The sequence below is a fragment of the Setaria italica genome, chromosome VIII, assembly GCF_000263155.2.
Source record: "Setaria italica strain Yugu1 chromosome VIII, Setaria_italica_v2.0, whole genome shotgun sequence".
Classification (NCBI taxonomy): domain Eukaryota; kingdom Viridiplantae; phylum Streptophyta; class Magnoliopsida; order Poales; family Poaceae; genus Setaria; species Setaria italica.
In genome coordinates, this window is record NC_028457.1 from 12,627,145 (window position 1) to 12,649,890 (window position 22,746).

Below are 22,746 nucleotides of genomic sequence, written 5' to 3' on the forward strand. Positions count from 1 at the left end.
CTAGTGTCTCCGCAGGGTTGTACAGCGACAGGCGGGGGCGGGCAACGCGGTAGGTAGGAGCGGCGCGGCGCGCGGCGGGCGGGGGCGGGCGGAAGGCAGGGGCGGCGCGGCGCGCGGTGGGCGGGGGCGGGCGGAAGGCAGGGGCGGCGCGGCGCGCGGTGGGCGGGGGCGGGCGGAAGGCAGGGGCGGCGCGGCGCGCGGTGGGCGGGGGCGGGCGGAAGGCAGGGGCAGGCGGGGCGGCAGGCAGGGGCGGCGCGGCAGGCAGGGGTGGGCGCCGCGATGGGCACGGCCGGCCGCGGTGGAAGGTAGGGGCGGCACGGCGAGCAGGGTGGGAGGGGGCGACGGGAGGATTGTTTTTGTTTCGTGAACCAGTAAGTTGTGTAACGAGCAAAGTACTAAATAGCGGCGGTAGCGGCCACAATAGCGGTAGCGGCCTATTGCCGCTATCACTACTAGGTAGCGGTCGGGCTGTTGCGGTTTGGAACTTTGCGGCCGCAATTGCGCTATAGCGGGCCGCAATTGCGCTATAGCAGCCGCAATAGCGGTGGTAGCAGGCCGCAATAGCGTGGAAAGAAAACCCTAATAGCCCAGCCCACCAGTGGACCCCCATCGACCATTCGGCCTCGCCATCCAGAACACGCCGCCGCCACCCGTGTTGGTTGCCCGCCGCCACCACCCTTTGCCGGTGCCACCGTCCTTCGCCAGCGCCGCCGATTCACATACTCGACTCGAGCTCCTCCTAATCCTCATAGACCTTTGCTGTCTTACACTCTTAATTTAAGCATGTGAGACATCAGTTGTTTGTATGCAATTAAATATCTATTTATACTTATTATTCATGATATATATATAATTAAAATTATGTGAGATTATTAGGTGCCGCTATTGGAACTTACCGTCCACAATATCGCCTGCTATCCGCAATCCGCTACCTCGACGTCAATCCGCTACCAACCCGCTATTCGCTATTTATTACCTTGGTAACGAGTGGTAATGGTGGGTAAATATCCACCAACTCCACGAGGAGGTCTGTAAAGGAGGTTTTTGGAGCACCTCTTGAGGTACTCCACAAAAAACGTGAATCTACCCCCGCTCCACCTTTTTTCTGGAGCCGGAGTTGCTGGAGCTAGACGCATTTGGCTGCGAAATTTTCGAAATTGGTGAAGTGGAGCAATTTTTCGTGGAGTGGAGTGCTCCGAACACCTCCTTTGTCGACAAAAAAAAATCGAAACCATTTCCTTTCCTCTTTCAGCTAAGTAGTCGCCACAGTGCTGGCCCACGCAGCCCAGCACCAACCTTTTCCACTCACCCGGCCCAGCAGCCATGTGCTGGCGTGCTGCAATGCCCACTACTGCCCAGTCCACCACCACCACTCTGTTCAGCACGTGAACGCTGCCGCAGCCTGCCGCCCTGCCAAACCGTCATGGCGTCATGGATCAGGATCCAACGGCTCACCCTCCGTCCCCTCCAAAGCCCCATCACATCCAGCCCGTCCACGTGTCGCCTCCCGGCCGCTCCCCCTGTCTCCGCGCAGAAAAGGCAGGTGGGGAAGACGACGCCGCGGCGAGCCAAGGCAAAACCCCCTTCCCCCAAAATTTTTGATCTCCCTCCTCCGGTCCTCCTCCCCTGCCCCTCCCTACCAAATCCGCCGGGCCAAACCCTAGAGGAGCCGGCCGCCATTCCTCCGGAGGCGAGCGGGTTGGGGGAGAGCGCCGCCATGAGCCGCCGTCGCGCCAGCCAGGTGCAGGCGCAGGCGCAGGCGCAGGCGCTCATCGACCTGGACAGCGACGCTGAGGATGGTGAGCGCGCTCCCGTCCCCCTCAAAATCTCCCCCCTTTTACTCCGCCTGATGTTTGGAGCCCCGTGCTGAGATTCTCGGGGTGTTGCTTGGCCTGCACCGCCGCGGCGGCGGTGGGGAACCGCGGGCGCGCAGCGGTGGCGCGGTTAGTTGGTGCCGCGCCGCGCTTGTGTTGGGCCGCTGGTTGTTTGGGGGCGGATTGGTTGCTCTGCGCGGGTTCGCGGTGGTGGCGCGGTTGGGTACTCCTCGCTCCTTGTTTATTTTGACGGAAATGGGGGATGTTTCATTTTTGTTAGTTGATGTTGCCTCAGATTTTGGGCGACCATTGGAGCTTATATAGAAAATGTGCCGGCTGTTGCTGTTTGTCTGGATCAAGTTACTGCGTAGTGTTTGGTCTCTTCGAAATTGACAGGGTTCCTGGGTTCACTTGTGCCTCCAGTATATGTGCTGTTATCGATATTTCTTTTAATTGCACAAAAATAACCAAAAACTGGATCAGAGGGGAGGCATCCCTATGATTTCTTCATAAAGGTGGAGATGTCCCTCTGATTTCCTTTTAAAGAAGAGTACCTTGGGTTTCTAACCCAGGCTGGTGACAGGGTTTCATTGAACCCTGGAATTCATCCCTCTACGGCTCTACCATTGCTCTGTGAGAAGCTTTGGTTCTTCTAATTGCATACAAAAGGAGTGAATTTAGTTCAGAGTGTGGGTAGTGATGCCTTATGCCTTTTACAGTGTCTCTGGGTCTAAATCAAAGCTGATAAAGCGAATAGGATTTGCATAATCTCTTATAGTAGGTCCATTACTGCATCACACCACTTGGCAGCTTATGTTCCTGTCATGATTGAACATAAAATACGGTGTTCATTTTCGCTCAATGGTGCTAATCATTTGGTGCATGGTTCACTTTTGTCATCCGGTGCTTTTATATGTTAATCATTTATAGTGCACAGAGCATCACTGTTCTTGTTGTTTTAATGTGGTGCTTACAGTTGGTATGCATCTTGCACCCGTACATGTGTCTGCTTCATAATACTTTTATACCACATATAAGGCAGCAGACAAGGCTGCATAATGAAATGGAATAACATCTCACTGCTATTAATAGTTAAAACATTTAGTTTATGTTCATAGTTTTTTCCTTTTATCTTAGTAACTTACAAGATTTAGTCATCTATATTGAGGAAGGGACAAGGTCAGTGATTCACTAGTTGCTCAGGTTCCCTTTTTTTTTCTTTTCTTTTGGAAATTTAGGTCCTGCTTGGTGTAACCGTGAAGTTTGGGGATATTAGTTTTCACAATTAGTTGCCTGTCCTCTAATATCAAGGGTTTAATGGGTGTCTATGAGTTTGGTGTGTGCCTAGATTTGTCGGCACATTCTAGCACCGTGGCCAAAGTATTGATCTATTAGCACATAAGTTACGCTAACAGAGGAATTTTTTTTTCTGTAGGTTATGGTGAACTATTGGTGTTAGCTGTAGGATTCGTTGCTTTGGATGTATGTTTAATATAATATAATATTATAGCCTGGACATGTATTTCATGCATCAGAACGGGATTAGAATCATACTTATCGGTTCCGTTGTGTTCCGACCTATTGCCCAGAATGTTCTGTTCCCTGATCGGAACAAAGGAAATCAACTTGCCCCCTATCTCTGTCCTCTGGAATCCTGTGTATATGAGTTTTCTTGAGTTAATGTGGTGTGGTGATGATGTGGTCCTAATAAAGTACTGCTTTGCTTTCCTTGATTCAGTTGCAGCACAGCATTAATTTGGACTACCAATTGTTCTTGGGATGGCCCAAGTAAATATTCAGTGTTCTTGTTTATTCTCCAATATTTATTAGACTGTATCAAATGATAGATTTATTGTCCACTTGTATATTAATGAGTGCATGCATTTATTTTTTAGATATTCTGGGATGGTCTGGTACTGACATGTTCCATTCCAGTGGCCACTGGCCAACAGGAATGACCTCCAATGAATTGACAAGTTTGGGTAGCATTCTTATAATGGAAGGTTGCAAAGATGGAACATGAAAATAAAATCTTGGAGTGATAGTAGAATGCCAAAAATAAAGGATTAGTTTTTTTGTTGATAACTGGAAAAGTTCTGTTTTCCTTGATTTCAAGCCAGAGTTTTGCCATTATCTCTAAACAGAGTGGAAACCTTTACACGTTAAAGGCCTCTACTAATCAGTGTAAACATGATGGCTTGTTTGGCTAGATGCATAGTGATCTTATTTTCTCTTGGCCTAGCTAGTAGCCACCACTTGAAGGTGATTTCGTAAGAGGTAACTAAACAATTGTGAAAAGCAAATTTTATTGCTTGTGGTTTCTTGGTCTTTAAGGTGTCACCTAGGCAACAAAGCACTCAAGGGGAGTTGGTGGTTGCCAGCGCCTAACCAAAAGCTGTGTGTGTGTGTGTGAGAGAGAGAGAGGGAGAGGGAGAGGGAGAGAGGGAGAGGGAGAGGGGGGGGGGGGGGTTACAGAGGAAGAATAAGGGGGAAACCAGTCATCAAGGCCAATCAGCTACCACATCCTCCATTCCCATTGGATCCAATGCCAGTGGCTGTTGCAGCACTCCCTCCACGCAGGCAGCAGATCTGAGGCAGTGTATCTGCTATGGAGTTGCCTCGCCTCACAAGCGCCTAGGCATTTATAAGGGGGTGCTCACCATGCCTCAGCTTGCCTTAGCATCTTAAGAACACTGTGGTGTACCAATGGTGGAGCCACTTGCTATATGCAAAGTAGATGCTAAGAAGTGATGGATATGGATTTCTAGCTACACTTTTTTGCAAGACTAACAGTGACCTTAGTACATTATTTATGAGATAGATTATGCATGTGTATTCAAGTTCTGATGTAATTTCTCTTGCCATTTGTAGAGTCCCAAAATAAGCGTTCCCGAACAAGTAGAACGACAGCATTGAAGACATCTGGGAGACCCAAACATGTATTACCTTCCTTTTATGATAACCTCCCCAAAAACAGAAGCTCACGCAATGCAACTAGCAGGAGGGACAAGGGGAATCAAGACAAGTTGAATACTGATATTTTTGAATTATACATGGAGTATGTGCTGCCATTTTCTCTCTAATTTTATTTGTTGGTTTTCTGAAGAAATTTTGTATACTTACTGTTGATATAACTCTTTGCACAGGGATCTTTGGAAGCACATTGATGAAGACAAGAAGAGTGCTTATGCGTACTTTGATTCTTTATGGTTTAACATGTATTACCGTGGGCGTAATATACCAAATGTCCTTAAATGGATAAAGGCTAAGAGAATATTTTCAAGACAATATGTTTTTGTTCCTATTGTTTGTTCGTGAGTTACTTTCACTATTACCTTGTGTCGACTTAATTAATTGTCATATAGGTATCAACTTTCCACTTTTTTTTATTGCAGTGGACACTGGAGCCTCCTTGTCTTATGCCACTTTGACGAGGCAAACTGCTCTGATATTAAGAAGGGACCACGCATGATAGTACTGGACTCACTTAATACGACAGATCCGACGAGGTTGCAATCATACATCAGAAAGTATGCTCCTCTATTCTCCCCCTTTTGAAGTTCCAAACAGTAGTTGATCTGTAGATATTTTGATTCCCGCAGTATGTTTAATTAAGACACATGATTCAAATGTTAGAAAAAGCTAGATATTCATTTGGTTCCTTTTGCATTTTTTTTTCAGTTTCAGATATTTGTTGGGAAAATTTTTCTTATAAATAGACCAAGGTGTCCTGTGCAACTGTTGGTTTTTTCCTCATCCAGATTATGCGATAATGATATGAATCTGAAACTGAAAACCAGTGAGCCTGTCCATTGCAATGGCTGAATTGTATATATAAAATGTCAAAGTGTGTCAACAACTTGTATATTAACCCACATCAAATCCAGCTTTGCTGCAGCACACCACAATTATCTGACCGTTCACAAAATAGTTCATCTCGACAGTTTTGGACTTACGTTTCATAGATGACTTCTACCATAAATTTTTCTGAATCTGATATAGCTCATAAATTTTTACAGTTTGATTTCTCCTTAGAATATGTAATTTTAATTTCCGGTACTGGTATGCTAGATTCATTGTTGACATTTACGAAACCGAAGAGCGGGAAGAAAGCAAGCAGTTCATTAACAAAATCCGCCTCGAGTTTCCCAAGGTATTTATATAGCACCTTCTTAGCCAGTATATCATTGCTTCTGAAATCTAGATTTCTTATGGTACTCCCTAAAATAACTTTGCAGGTGCCACAGCAAAATGGGGATGAGTGTGGGATTTATGTTCTTTATTTCATCCAGTGTTTTCTTCAGAACAAAAAACTAGCAGAAGTTCTTGAAAACAAAAAATTGGAAGAAGATTTCACCCAGCTGGTATGTCATTCGTTTCAACCTTCATACCTCTTTTTTTCCATCTTTCAAATGGTTTAACTAATTTGTTTTTATCAAATTGACTTAGCTTGATGATGGCTGGTTTAACCCAGAGGAACTAGAGAACCTCCGCAAGGATATCCATTCGTTCCAAGCGTATGTTACACCTGCTGTGTTCATTTCCTGTTCGTTAAATTGTGAATGTGATCTCATTGCCCTTTTTACACTTTTCTTCAGGAATCGGAATAGCGAAATTGCAGATTATGGTACATAACAAGATGGTGCCAAGTATATTAGTTGGTATGCAAACTATCAAGTCCGTCCACTTCCACTTACGCATGTTGCCTTTTTTACAACTTACCTATTTATTTCTGTTGCTTATCCAGGCACCATCATCCAATATAGTAGTATATACATTCTGCTGAGTTTCATCTTCACAAGCGGCTCATTGAGGAAATTTGAACATTGTTTGAGAATCTATTGTAGTGCAGTTTTATGCATGGAAGAGAGATATTTATACTTGCCCAAACATAGAGCTTCGTTGACAGCTAGTTTCCAGTCCTGCAGACCGACTCTTGGGGTGTTCCTTTTCCTCAAAGAAGCTTAGATGTTAATACATTTATCATATTCTAGCAATTAAACTCGGTAGCTATACATTATGTCAGGAACTGCTAGGTGAGATTACCGTCACCCTTTCGGAAATATTGTAGCAGGGGTGCATACCATGTACTAGTGTATGTATTTGCACTCGAGCAATGTTGTATGAGACCCCTATAATATCTGGGTAACACAATTACAGTTGCCTACTCGTGCTGAAATGGTGTCGTGGTAGCTAGAAATTCGCGGCATGTGCTGTGGCTATCATGTTGCTGGGATCTGATGTGTATGCTGTTGCTGTTGTGCCCGATAGAGATCAGATCACATGAGGTGTGTGGTGCCCGGGAGCTCAAATGCAGTGGATAATTCTGTGCCATGTCTGTGAACATGCACTGGCATCATCTATCACTCTGAAAGTTGGGAACACCCTGAAGTCTGAACCAATCTGGTGTCCTGTTGTGTGATCGAACGGAGCTTTGGGTACTTTTGTGTGAGGTTTCGTGTTAGTGCAGTATGGCAGATGGCAGGGATGCTGAGCCCAGAGGTTCTTCCGTAATACTCTGCAGACTTGCTACCAACCAGTAATGTGTGAATAGGGGAAAAGGATGTTCAGCACAAGAATTACTCCCTCTCTTCTCTACATCTAACTATTCTTTGTAACAGAAGTCAATACCAAAGGAGATGTCACAGATAGACTGTTTGTAATATTATCATCATAGACTGTTTAAAAGATAAGTTGGCAATTAGTAAATATACATAAAAAAATTGTATCGTTTTTATTAAGTTGAGTTTGGGCAGTGATGGACTTGATGGAGGTGTATATCATGTTTACCGTCATCTACAATAAAATTTATAAAATAATGGTAAACTTTTTAGGACCACTGAAAAGGGAATATATTTACAGTAGAACTGTTGAAGTAGTGAAAATGCTGTAATGGTGTAGATTGGATATTCACTATACCAAAAAAAGTTCACAAACAATTTATGATGTTTATTAAAGATGAGGATAGACGTGTTGACGACCAAAATTGATAGGTTGGGGACAGTCCGGTTTTGAAACACCGAATATCCCTCCATAAATTTTACAAGTAATTCAGTACTAATACATAATAAAAACTAAAAAAGTCTACAATGACTATATCTATGTCACTGTCGATATCTAAAGAAAGTCATTGTTGGCTATCTTTAAACCTTATTTCCGAGCCGCACTCCATGAATAAAAGGGTAAAATTCATGTTCTACGCATTATTATATTTTTTACTAATTAAGTTCCAGGATAAAATTGAGCAAGGAAAAGCTCATGCTGCCAGGGCCAGTGCCGACATCCCAAGATAAAATACGGCTACTTTCCGAGTCAGTGTTGGTCGCCTGTGCTGTAGTAGAAGCAGTTCCCAAGGTGTACAAGGTTATCGTTGTTTGTCTCTTTCCTACAGCTGCTAATTGCAGCATTGGAAGACCCAGTTAATAACCCTAGTGACCATCAATCAACTCATTAACTAGCTAGAGCATGTGTTTATCCAACGCAAGAACAGATGGAGTTCAGCCAAACGTGTCGTCCTTCTCGAGGGGAGATATACTTTATTTTCACTTGGAAATACCTGCATGGACCGTATGAGATTCCGATGGTATAGGATAACCATGCAGTGTATTGTTTTTAAAGAAAAATACATCCAGGCATCAGCTAACTCCAAAGAACATCAGCATCTCCTTGGAATGATCAACTCCTGATGTATCTGGCCGGACCTGGGGATTTGTATATATGTTCTTTCTGATTTTTCTAGATCAGGAATTTAGAATATGCATGTTGCCAAGTTTCTACCGAACAAAGCCAAATCTGCACTCTGCAGAAGCCTTGTCCATGGTATCCTCTGTTAGTATGTCTCAATCTCCATCATGAAACACCGAAACAGAAGCGTATTTCGTGTAGTGTGCGTATTTTTCAGACTGCTACTACGTTGCGCTCCAGCTACACCGCCACTATTTTGTCAGCTAGCATGTCGATGTCACAGGGAAGGACACTCCGGAATATGCTCTAGCCTCTAGCCCATCCAATCCGGAGATGTTTCAAAAAGAAAAATACATCACCGTCAACGTACAAAAATACCACTTGAATGTTGGAGGGATGTCATTATCCAGAACATCATGCACTCAGAAAATGGAGAAGTATATTTGTATTTAGAGAAAAACAGTCACTCAAATTTGAACTAAAACCCATGTCAGTTGACTGTTCTTTGGGCACTAGGCCACTAGCCATTCTATGTGCGCATGCTACTGAGACATCCCTCCAAGGTCTGTTGAAGATATATGCATGCGAAATACTAAGACATCCCTCCAAGATCTGTTGACCATCCCTCCAAGGTCACTCAAATTTGAACTAAAACATGTATGCATGCGCTGCGTAAGCTCTGTTGAAGACTGCCGCCGAATGACCGGACCACAAGGTCTTCGAGATAAGACTCGCGTGCCTTACCGTTGCACAAGGTCCACAGGCACACCAAGAGAACAAACTAAAAGCACAAAATTCTCCATGTGCAGAGCTCGGCAATCTGGCCATAGAAAGTGTACTACATTATACGACCTTTAGGTCATTTACAGTATAAAAGATAGAGGAAAAGATCCACACTAGATTTGGGTTGAACTTGTTAGCTTTTCAAAATAAAATACTACATATGAAAAAGGTAGGATCACCAAAACTCTTAAATTATAGTTTATTTACACAATTAAGTCTTACTCCCTCTGATTCAAAATAGATGATGTTCAGAACGTGGACATAAGTGTACAAAACGACACATGACTAGAATTTTCTAATGAAAATTTTCAAGTAAATCAAGTAACACATATCCTACAATGTCAGTATACATAATTCTCTATATATACATTAGTGAGTAGTGACTGGTGTTCAAAATTTTTGATCGATATGGAACCAAAACGATACCTATTTTTAATCGGAGAAACAAGAAAAATGAAAATGCTAGCAGCTTACACGGGAATCCCAGCTACGCAAATCTGCAATTCTGCATGACATCATTATTCAGAGACGCCCACATTACTGTTGTGCTTGTGCATAGAGCCACACACCCCTCCGCTCCTATTTCCGGATCTTCTATGAGCATTTATTAGTTTACTCTGTTGCACCAAGTCAATCAATAAAGGGGTTTTTGCATAAAAAAAACTCACTTAGCTGGAGGCCTGGAGTATTTGCCACCAATACTTAGTGCACAAAAAAAACTACGCAAAAAAAAAAACTCATTTATGAAGAATTATAGTTATGCCAAAGTCTGTTAGCAATTAAGTTACAGAAAGAATGTTGCTTGTTAGATACGGCTTGAGGGGTTAGATCAATAATAGATGTATACGTGTATATATTGATTATAAATTGCATAGTTTAGGATCCTAACGTAACCTAATGTTTAGTGGTAGTTCAACCTATGGAGCAATTTAAAACGTTAGCCTCATATTCTTCAAGCCATCCGCGTAACACGTCCTTACTCTATGTTGAAGTCATCTAAATGTATATATTTACGTGGCACTGATATTAACAAAAATCGATGGAAACAAACGAGAAATTTGATATTGCGAGGCAATACATTTTCGAACTCAAAACACGTACCGTTTTATGGAACACCTTTTCAGTTCGGTGTTACGTCTAGCACAACACAAACAGTTAGTAACCTTTAACATTTATTTAACTTAAGGTATAGTTTAATTTTCAAAAAATCATCCTGAAAATCTTGGGCCATCGCCTCATCCCCCGTCTCCCAGAGCTTAATACGATCTCTTTCGCCCCAAATTATAGTGTTTGTAACAAAACTTAGATTGATTGCAGTGACAGATGCTACCAGTCCGGATCGGTTGCAAGGAATCCAGGGCGCGAGCTCCTCTCCTGGCCGCATCTGCCATGATGGCTCTTGAATGAGGTGAGCTGTGCCTGACGGACACACATATGTCATCGCAGTCTTCGTGACGGCTGACGCACGGGCTTGAATGCCTCTGACCAAACTGAAACTGAATGGCAGGAGCAGTGAATAGGGCTCTTATTACTTCCTGGTGCTCTCCCCAACGGCTACCTCTTCAGTCTCAGGTAGGAATGATAATTCCATTTTGAGAGGAGCAACCCCTAAGCACCTAGCTAATACATTCAGACATTTATGCAAAATGTAGCCAAGAGCAAGAAGCATCGAGTTTCAGAACCTTTGCAAAACCTGTGTGAGATTACATCATCCAATCAGTGAATGGGATTCTGAACACTTTAGACCGTTGAATTGAACGGCTAAAACTAGACGATGAAGGTTTCAGACCAAGAACAGGGGATTCTACTGCAGCAACCACTATCCTGTGCCAGAGTCAACCAATAAACAAGGTATGTTGGGATTTTTGCCGTAAAATGATGAGCTTGCGTATGTTAGAATGAGAAATCTTGTTGCTTGTGAGAGATTGCCATATGTATAAAATACACTTTAAAAAAGGCTCTCCTTTTATCGAAAATATTTTGGTATATACTAAATATCCCTTAAAAATGCCCTATAAATGCTTTCTTTTTTTGAAAAATATTTGAACGCACTTGGTAACATAACGTGGAAATCTTCTTCAATAAAAAGAACATAAGGTAAAATGGTAAATCTTGATGCACCTTAATTGACCTGTGATAAAGCCCATCATTAGCTATAAATTAGTAGATATATGAAAACAGTCCACATTCCCATTCTCAGGAAGTGGAAACTAGTCCACATACATCACGCTCTCTTCTGCATCAAACAAAACTACAATGGGCCCACTCGTCATTGACTCCCAAGAACATAGAACATTTCCCTTGCACATAAAAAATACACCACCACTAGTAACTGAAAATCAGGAGCACAAACCGCCGGCTAAACGAAACGAAACGAAACTGAATCCAAACCCAAACTGAACCGATAACAACCCTCGAGCTAATCGCAGTCTTTTCGCGTCGCAGCCGAGGAAAAAGCTAGGCGACCCCGATAAATAGCCCCACCGGGCGCCACCACTGTTTCTTCCTCGCTAGCTCCGTCCACCGGACAACTCACCTCCTCTCCTCCCTCCCAGTTCCGCTGGCTCCTGCAAGAGTATCAATGGCGGCGGCTTCCTGGAGGGACCTTGCTCTGGCAATGGCGGCCGTGGGCTGGGTTCTTGGCGGTTGTCTTGTGTGGGCGTTCCCGGCGGAGGATTTGGTGGCCAGGCTGCCGGGGCAGCCGCCGGTGACGTTCAGGCAGTTCGCCGGGTACGTCGACGTCGATGTCAAGGCCGGCCGGAGCCTCTTCTACTACTTCGCCGAGGCGCAGGAGGACGCCGCCGCCAAGCCTCTCACGCTGTGGCTGAACGGAGGTTAGTTACCGGACGAAGCGTGCTCTGTTTCTTTCTTAGTGTAAATTTTGGCGCATGCTGTGCTCTTATTTTTGCTTGCCTGAAGTGATGGATTTGATGAGAAAACTGTGATCACTTTTTTATCCACTGCCTACCTAAACGTTTGCATCTGAATTTCCTTTGATGGTGTTTCGTGCTGAAATTCAGAGTCGACTGGGTTGACTGTCGGTGAATTTGCTTTGATAGGACTGACGCTGCAGGGATCTTAAATCACCTTGTCATGGTCCCTTGAATTTTGATGAATTTTCGTTTTTATAGATCCATTGGGCAGCCTATGTTTCTTGCCGTAATCACCCTTTTCTGATTTTCCAATATAAGGAACTTGGCAGTGATAATGTTCCATTAGAAACATGAAAATATTGCTTTTAAAATTATATACACATATTTGCCATATTGTGATTGGATCAGAAACTTTCTCAAGTACATCTTCAACATACTTTTTTATTCGCCATTCAACATATAGTTCGTTGTTCATGTGGGAATGATGGCAGGCGGTGTTTCCTGGACTGGAAACAAAGGACCGCCTCCTATTCGCCATCTGCTCCACACCTGCCAAGAAACATTAGGAAAGGATCAGCATTAAAATAACTTGCGTCTTGACTTCCTTTTAACTAAGTACTAGAATAGTATCTTTGTCCTTTGAGGTCACCGCATGTGACCTTGCCCGTTTAGAGCCTTACTCCATTGGGCTTTGCGTTTTGTGGTCCCTGTGGATTTTAAAAGAAGTGAGACATCATTTGATCTCCATGCAGCAAAAGACACACCGAAAGAAAGCTCCAGGCATGATTTGATTTCCTCTCTCTATATAAACAAAAGTAAAATAAAGCTTCTTTCAAGTAACACAAACTTGATCACAACAATTTCCCATTTAAGAACTTATCACAATATTTTGGAATGCGTGTTAAATTATCTGCAATTTCTCCTGCTTGTAGTGATACCCCATATGATTTTTAGGTCCCGGCTGTTCTTCGATTGGAGGTGGTGCTTTCACAGAACTAGGTCCATTTTATCCTAGAGGAGACGGCAGGGGTCTCAGATTGAACAAAAAGTCATGGAACAAAGGTTGGGGTTCAGGCTATTATATTTCCATCCAGTTCTTCAGTAAGAAAAGAAAGTGTTGGTCCTAACTTCAGTTTGTTCAATGCTTTTTTACCTTCAACTTTGCAGCGTCCAATCTATTGTTTGTCGAATCACCAGCTGGAGTTGGATGGTCTTACTCAAACACTTCATCAGACTACAACACTGGCGACGTGCGGACTGGTTAGTTACTGTGATATTTGTAATTCACAGGGAAGTTTTGGCCTGGAATACTGGATTTTACTGTTTATCTGTTCAACTGTACAGCGGATGACATGTACAGATTTTTGCTGGGATGGTACAAAAAATTCCCAGAGTACAGATCAAGAGCCTTGTTTCTTACTGGAGAGAGCTATGCAGGTAGGTGAATGCAGCTTCTCTTTTGCATGTTAAGGCGTTATAAGTACAACCATTTTCTCTGTTGTGGTTAATGGGGTTGGTAAAAAAACAATGCAGGGCATTACATACCACAACTTACCGATGTACTACTTACACATAATGAGAAATCAAAGGGTTTCAAGTTCAATATCAAGGGTGTTGCTGTAAGTACTCTTGCATATCTTGCTAAATGTGTTCTTGAGTTAAACTTTATTATTAACAATTATTCTAACTCTTGTATTAACTTGAGCAGATTGGGAATCCGCTTCTGAAGCTTGATAGGGATGTCCCTGCAACCTATGAGTATTTCTGGTCTCATGGCATGATCTCTGATGAAATATTTCTAGCGATCAGCCACAGTTGTGATTTTGAGGATTACACCTTCAATGACCCCCATAATGAGAGCAAGTCATGTAACGATGCCATATCTGAAGCAAACACTATAGTTGGGCAGTACGTCAACAACTACGATGTTATTCTCGATGTCTGCTACCCATCAATTGTGATGCAGGAGCTACGGCTGCGAAAATATGTATGCTTGCTCCTCATGGTACAAATGTAATATTGAGAATTATTTGATTCCTCGTGTGATAAGTTCCTTTTGTCATTGTAGGCAACGAAAATCAGCGTGGGAGTGGATGTTTGCATGACCTATGAGAGGTTTTTCTATTTCAATCTTCCAGAAGTGCAGCAGGCTCTGCATGCTAATAGGACACATTTGAAGTATCAATGGGGCATGTGCAGTGAGTAAGTGTTTATATTGCTACTTCTACCAATTAAGTTTATTCGTTCTTGCATACTTCCGAATTTAGATTCTTCTGTAATCACTTGCTTTTTAGCTATATGGTTCCTTCCAGTAATAAAGTTCCAAAAAGTGTTTCTTTCAGTGATTTTGAAAATCCATATAAATAGTAGTTCTGATATGATGATTCTAAAGCTACCAACTATTGTCAGAAAATGAACTGAGAAAGAAAACAATAATAGTGGAAGATCAGGTTGGTCATCTTTCCAACTGACATCGGTAATTTGCATCATGTACCAGTGTCCTAAACTACAGCAATACGGATGGCAACATCAACATCTTGCCTATCCTTCAAAGAATTGTGGAGCACAAAATACCACTTTGGGTGTTCAGGTGATGTAACACTTTCTCTTTTACTTCATATGAACAGCTTTGCTTCATGTCAAATATCTTCTGACATAATCACTCAACACTACAGTGGTGATCAAGACTCTGTTGTGCCCTTGCTGGGCAGCCGAACCCTTGTGCGAGAGCTAGCTCACACCATGGGGTTACCTGTTACAGTTCCCTACAGTACTTGGTTCCGCAAAGGCCAGGTATACCTTTTGTTCTATCACTATATTTTATTGCACTTATACAAATTAGCTGATATTGTATAAAATCATGATTCTAAAGAAAATATAAGTTAACTGACCATGGAACTATCTATATCTATTTGAATTCAAGGTTGGAGGCTGGGTGACAGAGTATGGCAATTTTCTGACCTTCGCAACAGTGCGGGGTGCATCCCACATGGTGCCATTCGCACAGCCGGACCGGGCTCTCGGGCTATTTCGATCAATCATACTTGGACAAAGACTACCAAACACAACAAATCCACCCATTGACTAATTGTACCTATGAAAGAAGCTGAAGATAGAATCGAGTAGCATAGGTTTTCTGTTTTGCTACAGTAGAGTAGTTCGTAAAGATGTGTTGGGTGCTTAATAAGTTCTTTATTGTTTCTAAGGGGCAAAAAAGTAACACTTCCAAGTATTATGATTACCGCCTTTACATAGATCATCTGATTGCAATCCTGAAGTCTGGATGCTAGGGATTTATGTTACTGGGCAGGAAGAGAAACCAGTTGCCTTCATCATGCCAAGTTCCCTCATCCTGGACTTCAAGCCTACGACACAATCGGACCGACCAACGGCTTCGTTAAGAGTAACATAGTTGCTAGCTTTGCCTTCTTCTAACTCAAACAGCCTATAAGCTGCAATCTCCCCAACACAGACATTCTTATGCATCGCGCAAGCAGAGAGCAACGCTCACGATACACTGGAACCGGACTCCATAGCCATCTTCCTTATGAACTCGACGGCTTCTTCAATGCTTCCAGCACGCCCAAGAGGTCAATCAGACACGCATAATGGCTGGTGGTGGATTCTATACCGTGAACGGCGCATCGACTCAAAGATCCTCCGCCCATCACTCAAGGTCTCAAGCCCTGAGTAGCTGCAACTTGATAGGACTGAGGTGAATGTGTGAAGCAATTCGGCTTCAACCCTCTGAATCGGACACCATCCTCATAAATTCCCAATGCTTCATCCCCAGACATCATAACAAGAAGCCAATGTCGACCACCTCACCAAATTCCTCTCCTTCATGCCTGCAAACACAGCCTGTGCGGCGTCCACGTGCCCACACTTTGCATTCATGCATGTCAACTAATGCATTTCCCTTCATCAGCTCCCCTTTGGGCCTTCCAAAGCACAGCAGGCCCACGGCGGCCTGCTGTGCTTTGGGTGTCTAACGAGATGAATGGGCCTTGCCAAAGATCGAGTGGGCCAGGCCCCGCTCGATATGGAGTGTGTAGAAGGCTTTGAAGCCCAATCATATGTTTTCCTTATATAGAAGCCAATCAACCGTTGATCACCGATGTGACGAATGACGAATCGTCTAGCACGCAACGGGGTGTCGTAGGCCCCATTTGCATCTTCGGACTAAAAATTAGTCCGATGTTTGGATGCAACAGTATACGTACGCTAATTGCAAACTCTATATCTGTACCTACTATTAAAGTGCGGTCGTTTCTTCCGACCATCGTAGTTATTTTGTAAAAAAGTTTCTCAACTTTTTCGTAATCAACTAGCAGTCGTAGGAGTTAAACTGCCGTAGTTCATTAAGCTTTTTCGTAAGAACCATTGAGCGCAAGAGCGGAGATGGAGCAGCAGTCGAGCGCTTGGTGGTGCAGCACGACCAGCGCAGGCATGGCTGGTGCCGGGCCCGAGGGGTGGTCCTGGCGCAGCAACACCACCGCACGTGGGGGATGGGGGTGCGGCGGCTTCCGACGAAGGCAGACTGGCGGCTTTCCTAGCGGTGGCGCTGGGACTCCCCGCAGTGGCGGCGCGTCGCATTGCTGTCACCCTTTGCTGGAACCTAAATCTAATCCCGACGGGGGAGGCGTCACAGGTATAGCATAGTGGTGGAGGAGCTCCCCCATGACGTGCAGCAGATCTCGCATGGCTATAGTGAAGTATGCCACCACCCACCAGTGTGGATTCACTCACATGCCCAACAATAGTCCTCGACCAGAGGCAACACTAGCTGATGTCGTCTTCGTCAGCAACACTCACCGCCACCTACCAGAAGGGCTGCCGCTTCGGCCTCAGCAAGAAGCTCCACTTCCCACTGCTGCATCATCAGGAGGGCAATCCACAACTGGGAATCATATGCATAGGATGACGAGCAACTAGACCATGATGTCAGGCTGTCAGGATCTATACACTCAAGCATGAATTGTTGAGTATATTATAATCAAGAAGTGAGCATTTATTTTAGCCTTGCAGTTTTTTCTTTTTATAGGCTAAAAGTTTTGTGGACAATCTCTTATGTTCATAATAACTTGCATATTCATAAAAGCAAAGACAGGAATTGCATTAGTACTAAATCTTACTAGAAGTTTTAATGCATGTTTGAACCAGATGTAGGACACATTACATATGTATAAAAATTGAGATTCCACTATTCAATTAGGCCATGTAGAATTTAAAGGAGTTGTCCGCTTATTATTATCAGAGATGTATACAAATATTATGAAACATCCTAAACCAGATTAGGAAGTGAAGCAAGTGAACTAGGAGCTAGCGGATGACGACTTGGGAGCCGGTAAGAAACCGTAGCAACACACGAGCATTTATGGTAGATAATTGTGTAAGGGATAATTGATGAGTAGGTGCAGCCATCCAGGATTTCTGAAGCATGATCCTTCGGCCTGTTAAAGGCACATGATGGATGAAAGGCAAAAGCTCACATTTTTAAAAACAAAATTATTTGAATTGAGTATTAACTGTCAAACAAAATTTGATTTTTTTGTTTTATTGTGCAAAACTGTAATGTTGTTTTTGATTAAAGGTTATAGTGTGGTTATTGTAAATTTCGGCTCAATTCAGTCCATCCAAAGAAAATCTTGGTACATTACACCATTCCCCCCCCCCCCAAAAAAAAAAAATTACACCATTTTTTAGGAGCATTGGCCCAGCTGCAATAATCGCCTATTTGTACAAACTACAGTGAGCCACTTGAACAGACCTTATGAAGTTAGGATCCTAATTTCTATTGGACTCCTTTTGCAAAATAAATTTTTTTATTCATGGGAGGGTGGAAAAGTCTTTGAGTCAAAATGGTCTTAGGGCATGTTTGGATTTTAACCCCGCTAGGAGCATCAGTTCGTTGGCTTGCCAAGGTTTTGGCGGAGGAAACAACTGCCTGCGTCTCGCCCGCAGTTGGCTAGGAAATCAACATGCATGGGCATGGGTTGGTGGGGCTAGCCAATTGTTGGCACTACTTAATCAAACGGACTAGAGGCAAAGGAGCCAACGCTAAAAAATTGGAAGGATAAGCGTCGGTATATCCGGGCCAACGGTCGAGATGCACATGATTGTACTTTTTGCATTTTAGCCCCTATCTTTTTACAAATATAATCTGTCGTCCAAAAATATCGTGCATCTTAGCTGTTGATTGTGCATCCAACATCCGGTCGGGTGCACCTGATCCTTTCTCAGGGCATGTACAACAGTTTAGACAGCGGCTGTCTATTTGATTTGCCATGTCAGACGCACAGACAGCTAAAAAGACAGCTTGTACAGTGAGCCGTCTATTTAGTTGTCTGCAAGCTATTTAATTCTTTCATAAAAATGATGATCAAGTGTACATTTCATCGTGTGGTGTAACTTTTTGTTTCATTCAAATCCCCTCTAGATTAAGAGAGCCAACAACTTTGTATCGCATAGTGACATGCTCAGGCACGCACACGTCCACTGCAAGTTAACTTTCGTGAGCATAGCTATCACAAAGTGCAGAAAATTGCAACCCGTCCATACTCTGTAAATTGCAACCCGTCCATAGCTATCACAAAATGCAGAACATAATGACATAACACAACTATAGCTTCAGAAATCATATTCCCTCAGTTGTAATATGAAAATAATGTCTTCTTCAAACACTTCATTGTATTTGCATGCTCCAACTTATCTTCATCGGACATCAATGCTACGTCAATTGCGAGAAGGCGGTTATATGTCTCAAACATCCTAGCTTCAACTTCTAATTTTCTTGCCTCCCTTTGCGCCTTTGCTGCCTCCTTTTTCTCCTTTGCTGCTAGGTGGGCAAGCTTTGCTCGTTCAATCTTCTCGGATGATAGTTTCTTTTGTACTTCCAATACCTTCAGCCGGTTTGCATGTTCATCAGCTTGAATTTTTCCAAATGTATTCAATTCCTCAAGTTCTGTTTGGTCAATATCCTTCCCTTTGGCTTTCTTTTCAAGTGCTTCCTTTTTAGATTTTTTTTGCCATTGTTCTTGGGTCCATGTTCTGGTCTTGGGATTTCTTCCATATCCTCCAGATCTACATGGTCCATGTTCTCTGCTTCATTATTCTTATCTGAACTCTTCCTTTTGCGTGCTTGTTTCAAACCATTGTTGTATGATATCCACTTTGCCTCATTTCGGATAGTGTACCATACCTCCATCAACACAAAATGTCCCAGCTTGAGATCTTTGTTGTCTTCTACGTAGAAAGCATGGGCCTTATCAATCCACATCTGATCATTATACCCACTAGTAAAAACCCTTCGAGCCTTCAACCAAGCATTATGGAAGAGGTTAGTCCACTTATTAACCTTATGCCAACGGTCCTTAGTTTACAATTTTTATGATCTCTTCCCGAACCAGCATTTCTTCTCCTATGACTTGGGGTTGTCTCATTGTAGGTGTCAGCAACATCATACCAATATTGTTCATTCTTCCTATCAGTGCCTATGCTTGAGTCCGTTGAATTGTGCAGCCATGAGCTCATCTGTAATATTATCAAGTAGATTTATCTTAAAGAAATTGAGACAGTGAATGAGAAAATAGAAATTAGCATGAAAATGCACTAAAAGCTCACCAGCCTGACATCTTCTTCTTGTGTCCAAAGGATTCGCTTCTCAGTCCTAGGTAACTCTAAGTCATCCCCGCTGTCAACAGTCACATACTTATTTCTTTTGGTTGATGAAAGAGGAGTGCCTATTTCTTCTTCTGATGGTGTATCTTCCATAGTGCGCGGCGGTTTGAATGTGGTAAACTGAGCATGACCCCCAACAAAATGAAAATTTTGCGACATATGAGGTTGGATAAAGTTTGTGAAGCCACCAGGAGGTATAGGACTTTTATCCCTGCAAAAATTTACATGCATAGGGAAACTTTCAATTGCTTGAATTCTTGTTACTGAATGATCCATGTGTTAGCAGAAAAATGCAGTTGATGCTGTCAGCTCAGATAAAATTAGAAGTAATAGTTCTAACAACTAAAACAAATCTGACAGCGGTAGAGCAGGGAGCTCCAGCCTCCAGGTGTTGCCATACTCACAACGCCTTTAGTATTGCACAAGATGCAGATGTTGCAGGCTTCAACTGCACTAAAAAATGCAGTGAAAGCTGCAAAACAGTTCAATTTGAAGTAATTTGAACTAATGTTGACTAGTAGCAAGCACTCATTACACATGGATGATTTCTCTCTGCTCGCTCGCAGGTCACACTGTCACCACCCTATACCCCAATAACACCTGAACCAGCCTTGAATCAAGGTGGCTCAAAAGCTAGTCATCCACAGCCTTATAATGTAAATCATGCGACTGCAAATTATGTAGCTCCATGGGCACAACCCCAGTCTCAAGCTGCAGGCATTCAGCAACAGACACCATCCCAGTCACAGTTGCCGTACAACTCATTGGGCCTCCCAGGACAGCATGTCTTACTCCTATGTTTGATATGTTGCAGGCTTCAACTGCACTAGAAAATGCAAAAGGATGGTAACAAAGAAAGAATGCCAGTAAACATGATACTAGTTCATATGTCCTGCTATTCCTGATTATTCATTTCATTCAACTGTTAGGTAGCACTCTTTTAGTTCCAGGCAGCATATATGTACCTTTGCCACAAATAAACAAACAAACGCTGCAAGGAGAGCTAAAAGTAACTGGAGATCACATCAGGATGCTATGGCTTCAATCGGCGGCATCAACCCAAACATGCTTTTAATAAACACCAGTCACGAGGCCTTGGTAATGGATCGAAATCTAGCCCCAAGCTTCAGCCCTCTAATAAAAATAGTTAGCCCAATCCTTATCCAACCCTTATATTTATTACAAGTGCTTGATCCAATTCGATCCTTTAAGAAACAACACATTGATCCAGCCATGATCCTATATTTGCCCACAGATCAATAGGATTTGCACTGAAGCATAACGATCTGTGGGCTCTAATTAGTACAAACAAGCAAGCAAAGAGGAGCAAGCAAGCAAAGAGGCTCTAATTAGTATCCATGGGCTTCTCTGTATCTCTCTTCTCGCATGCAAATCATAGGCCGGAGTTGCAGGCCAAATCTACTCCAAACAGATCACCTTTCTGAACTTGTCCATCGGCTGCAACTTCTCCTCTTCATAAAACAAAACACAATCTATGCGTACACTTTGACGACCAACAACTCTAAAAGATGGCTGGCAATAGTTTATCAAGTTTGTCCAATTAGGATCATTAGCTTTACGGAAAGCAATTTCTGCACTGATAAAATATTTGGCAATCAAAATGCGAAATACTTCTGGGTCAAAGACACCCTTTTCCTCGTTCAGAGACTTTAGCTTCAATGTTGCTATGAATCTATCCCTATCCTCTTGCGGAATGGAATGATAGTGAATTGCAATGTGCCTGTTGAGGTGAGTTGTACCTTTTCAAGGTTCAGAGGACAAATGAAACTTACAGTATCTGCATATTGCCTTCTCCTTACCATCAACCACTTCGGTATCAACAAATTCCCAAACTTTAGCTCTCTTCTGGATAATCAACTTGACTGGTCAGTTACCAGACTATCACGGCTGTCGACCTCAACCACAACTTCTTATCCTAGATCCATATCACCTAGATAACAAAAGGAATCACAATTGTTGCATAAAAAAATTAGAACCACTGAACATAACATTCAGATTGCCATCACTTTTTTACTAGGCATATTGCAACATGGAGAATATATCACCAAAATATTTAAGGGCTTTTGCCCATCGAAAGCAGGCACCCAACCCAATGCAATTGATCTATCGATACAAATGAGTTCCATCAGGTACACTTTATGCCAACCTCCAATTAATTTGGCGTGTATTCAAATCCAACCTAGAATGGTTGGTTCAAAATCAATCCAGAAAATCCTAAAACAATCTCAACCCCACCCAATCCAGACACACACACCCTGCAAAAGAAATTATTTTGCAAATCCGTTGCCTATGCCGCATCACAAATACCCCATCGCCGCTGCCTACGCCGCATCGCAAATACCAGGGGAGGAAAAGAGCCAAACTGGATCGCAAATATCAAGCAGGGAAATCCCACTCGGATCGTTGAGCGGGGCCCACCCACCACGGTCGGAGCCTCCGGAGCCTGGAGAGGTGCGTGATCCTCTAGCAGCAGAGAGGCGAGACCGGACCGCGAGAAGGGAGCCGCCTACGCTGCCACACGAGTTCGCCTCGAGCTCTTGCGCCGCCACACGAGCCTGGATAGGCCATGGAAAAGCAACCAGTGGAGGAGAAACCTTTCCTACGATCCACGGGCTCAGCCCTTGCAATTGACCCAAGGATCAATTATGAGCCACGTTCACAGATCAGCCCTTTTAGGGATATGGCCCGATCTAATTTTGCCCATTCTTCGGGAAGGCCTTTTAAGGTTCAGCTTGTAAGGTTCGATCCGTTTGGCCCTTGGATTTTTTACACCCCTTTACCAGGCCTCACGAGTCATCTAAAAAGTTGGATTTAATTTAGTTGGTTTTAAAGAGCCAAGATAGGACTAGGGTATATCGTTAAATCAGTGCATGTGCACTCATAAGCTCATT

General features: G+C 43.2%; 3 protein-coding genes across 3 annotated transcripts; 2 read left to right on the top strand and 1 right to left on the bottom strand.

The window, feature by feature from the left end:
- The first annotated feature begins 1,576 nt into the window (after positions 1–1,576).
- LOC101763074 (probable ubiquitin-like-specific protease 2A) lies at positions 1,577–7,173 on the top strand. The gene is made up of 9 exons (XM_004979051.2): positions 1,577–1,799; positions 4,686–4,872; positions 4,961–5,128; positions 5,210–5,344; positions 5,886–5,967; positions 6,053–6,178; positions 6,264–6,331; positions 6,413–6,475; positions 6,562–7,173. Exons 1-8 carry the CDS (start codon positions 1,718–1,720, stop codon positions 6,447–6,449), a joined length of 885 nt encoding a protein of 294 aa, XP_004979108.1. The 5' UTR covers positions 1,577–1,717; the 3' UTR covers positions 6,450–6,475; positions 6,562–7,173.
- A 4,603-nt stretch (positions 7,174–11,776) lies between these two features.
- LOC101763477 (serine carboxypeptidase-like 42) lies at positions 11,777–15,413 on the top strand. The gene is made up of 10 exons (XM_004979052.3): positions 11,777–12,115; positions 13,109–13,216; positions 13,322–13,414; positions 13,499–13,591; positions 13,688–13,773; positions 13,863–14,141; positions 14,223–14,356; positions 14,652–14,744; positions 14,830–14,947; positions 15,078–15,413. The coding sequence occupies exons 1-10, from the start codon at positions 11,863–11,865 to the stop codon at positions 15,240–15,242; spliced, it is 1,422 nt and encodes a 473-aa protein (XP_004979109.1). The 5' UTR covers positions 11,777–11,862; the 3' UTR covers positions 15,243–15,413.
- A 3,388-nt stretch (positions 15,414–18,801) lies between these two features.
- On the bottom strand, positions 18,802–22,472 carry LOC111258317. The gene is made up of 4 exons (XM_022829484.1): positions 21,628–22,472; positions 19,778–20,045; positions 19,512–19,687; positions 18,802–19,237 (listed from the first exon to the last, which is right to left on the bottom strand). The coding sequence occupies exons 1-4, from the start codon at positions 21,636–21,638 to the stop codon at positions 18,802–18,804; spliced, it is 891 nt and encodes a 296-aa protein (XP_022685219.1). The 5' UTR covers positions 21,639–22,472.
- Positions 22,473–22,746: the final 274 nt, after the last annotated feature.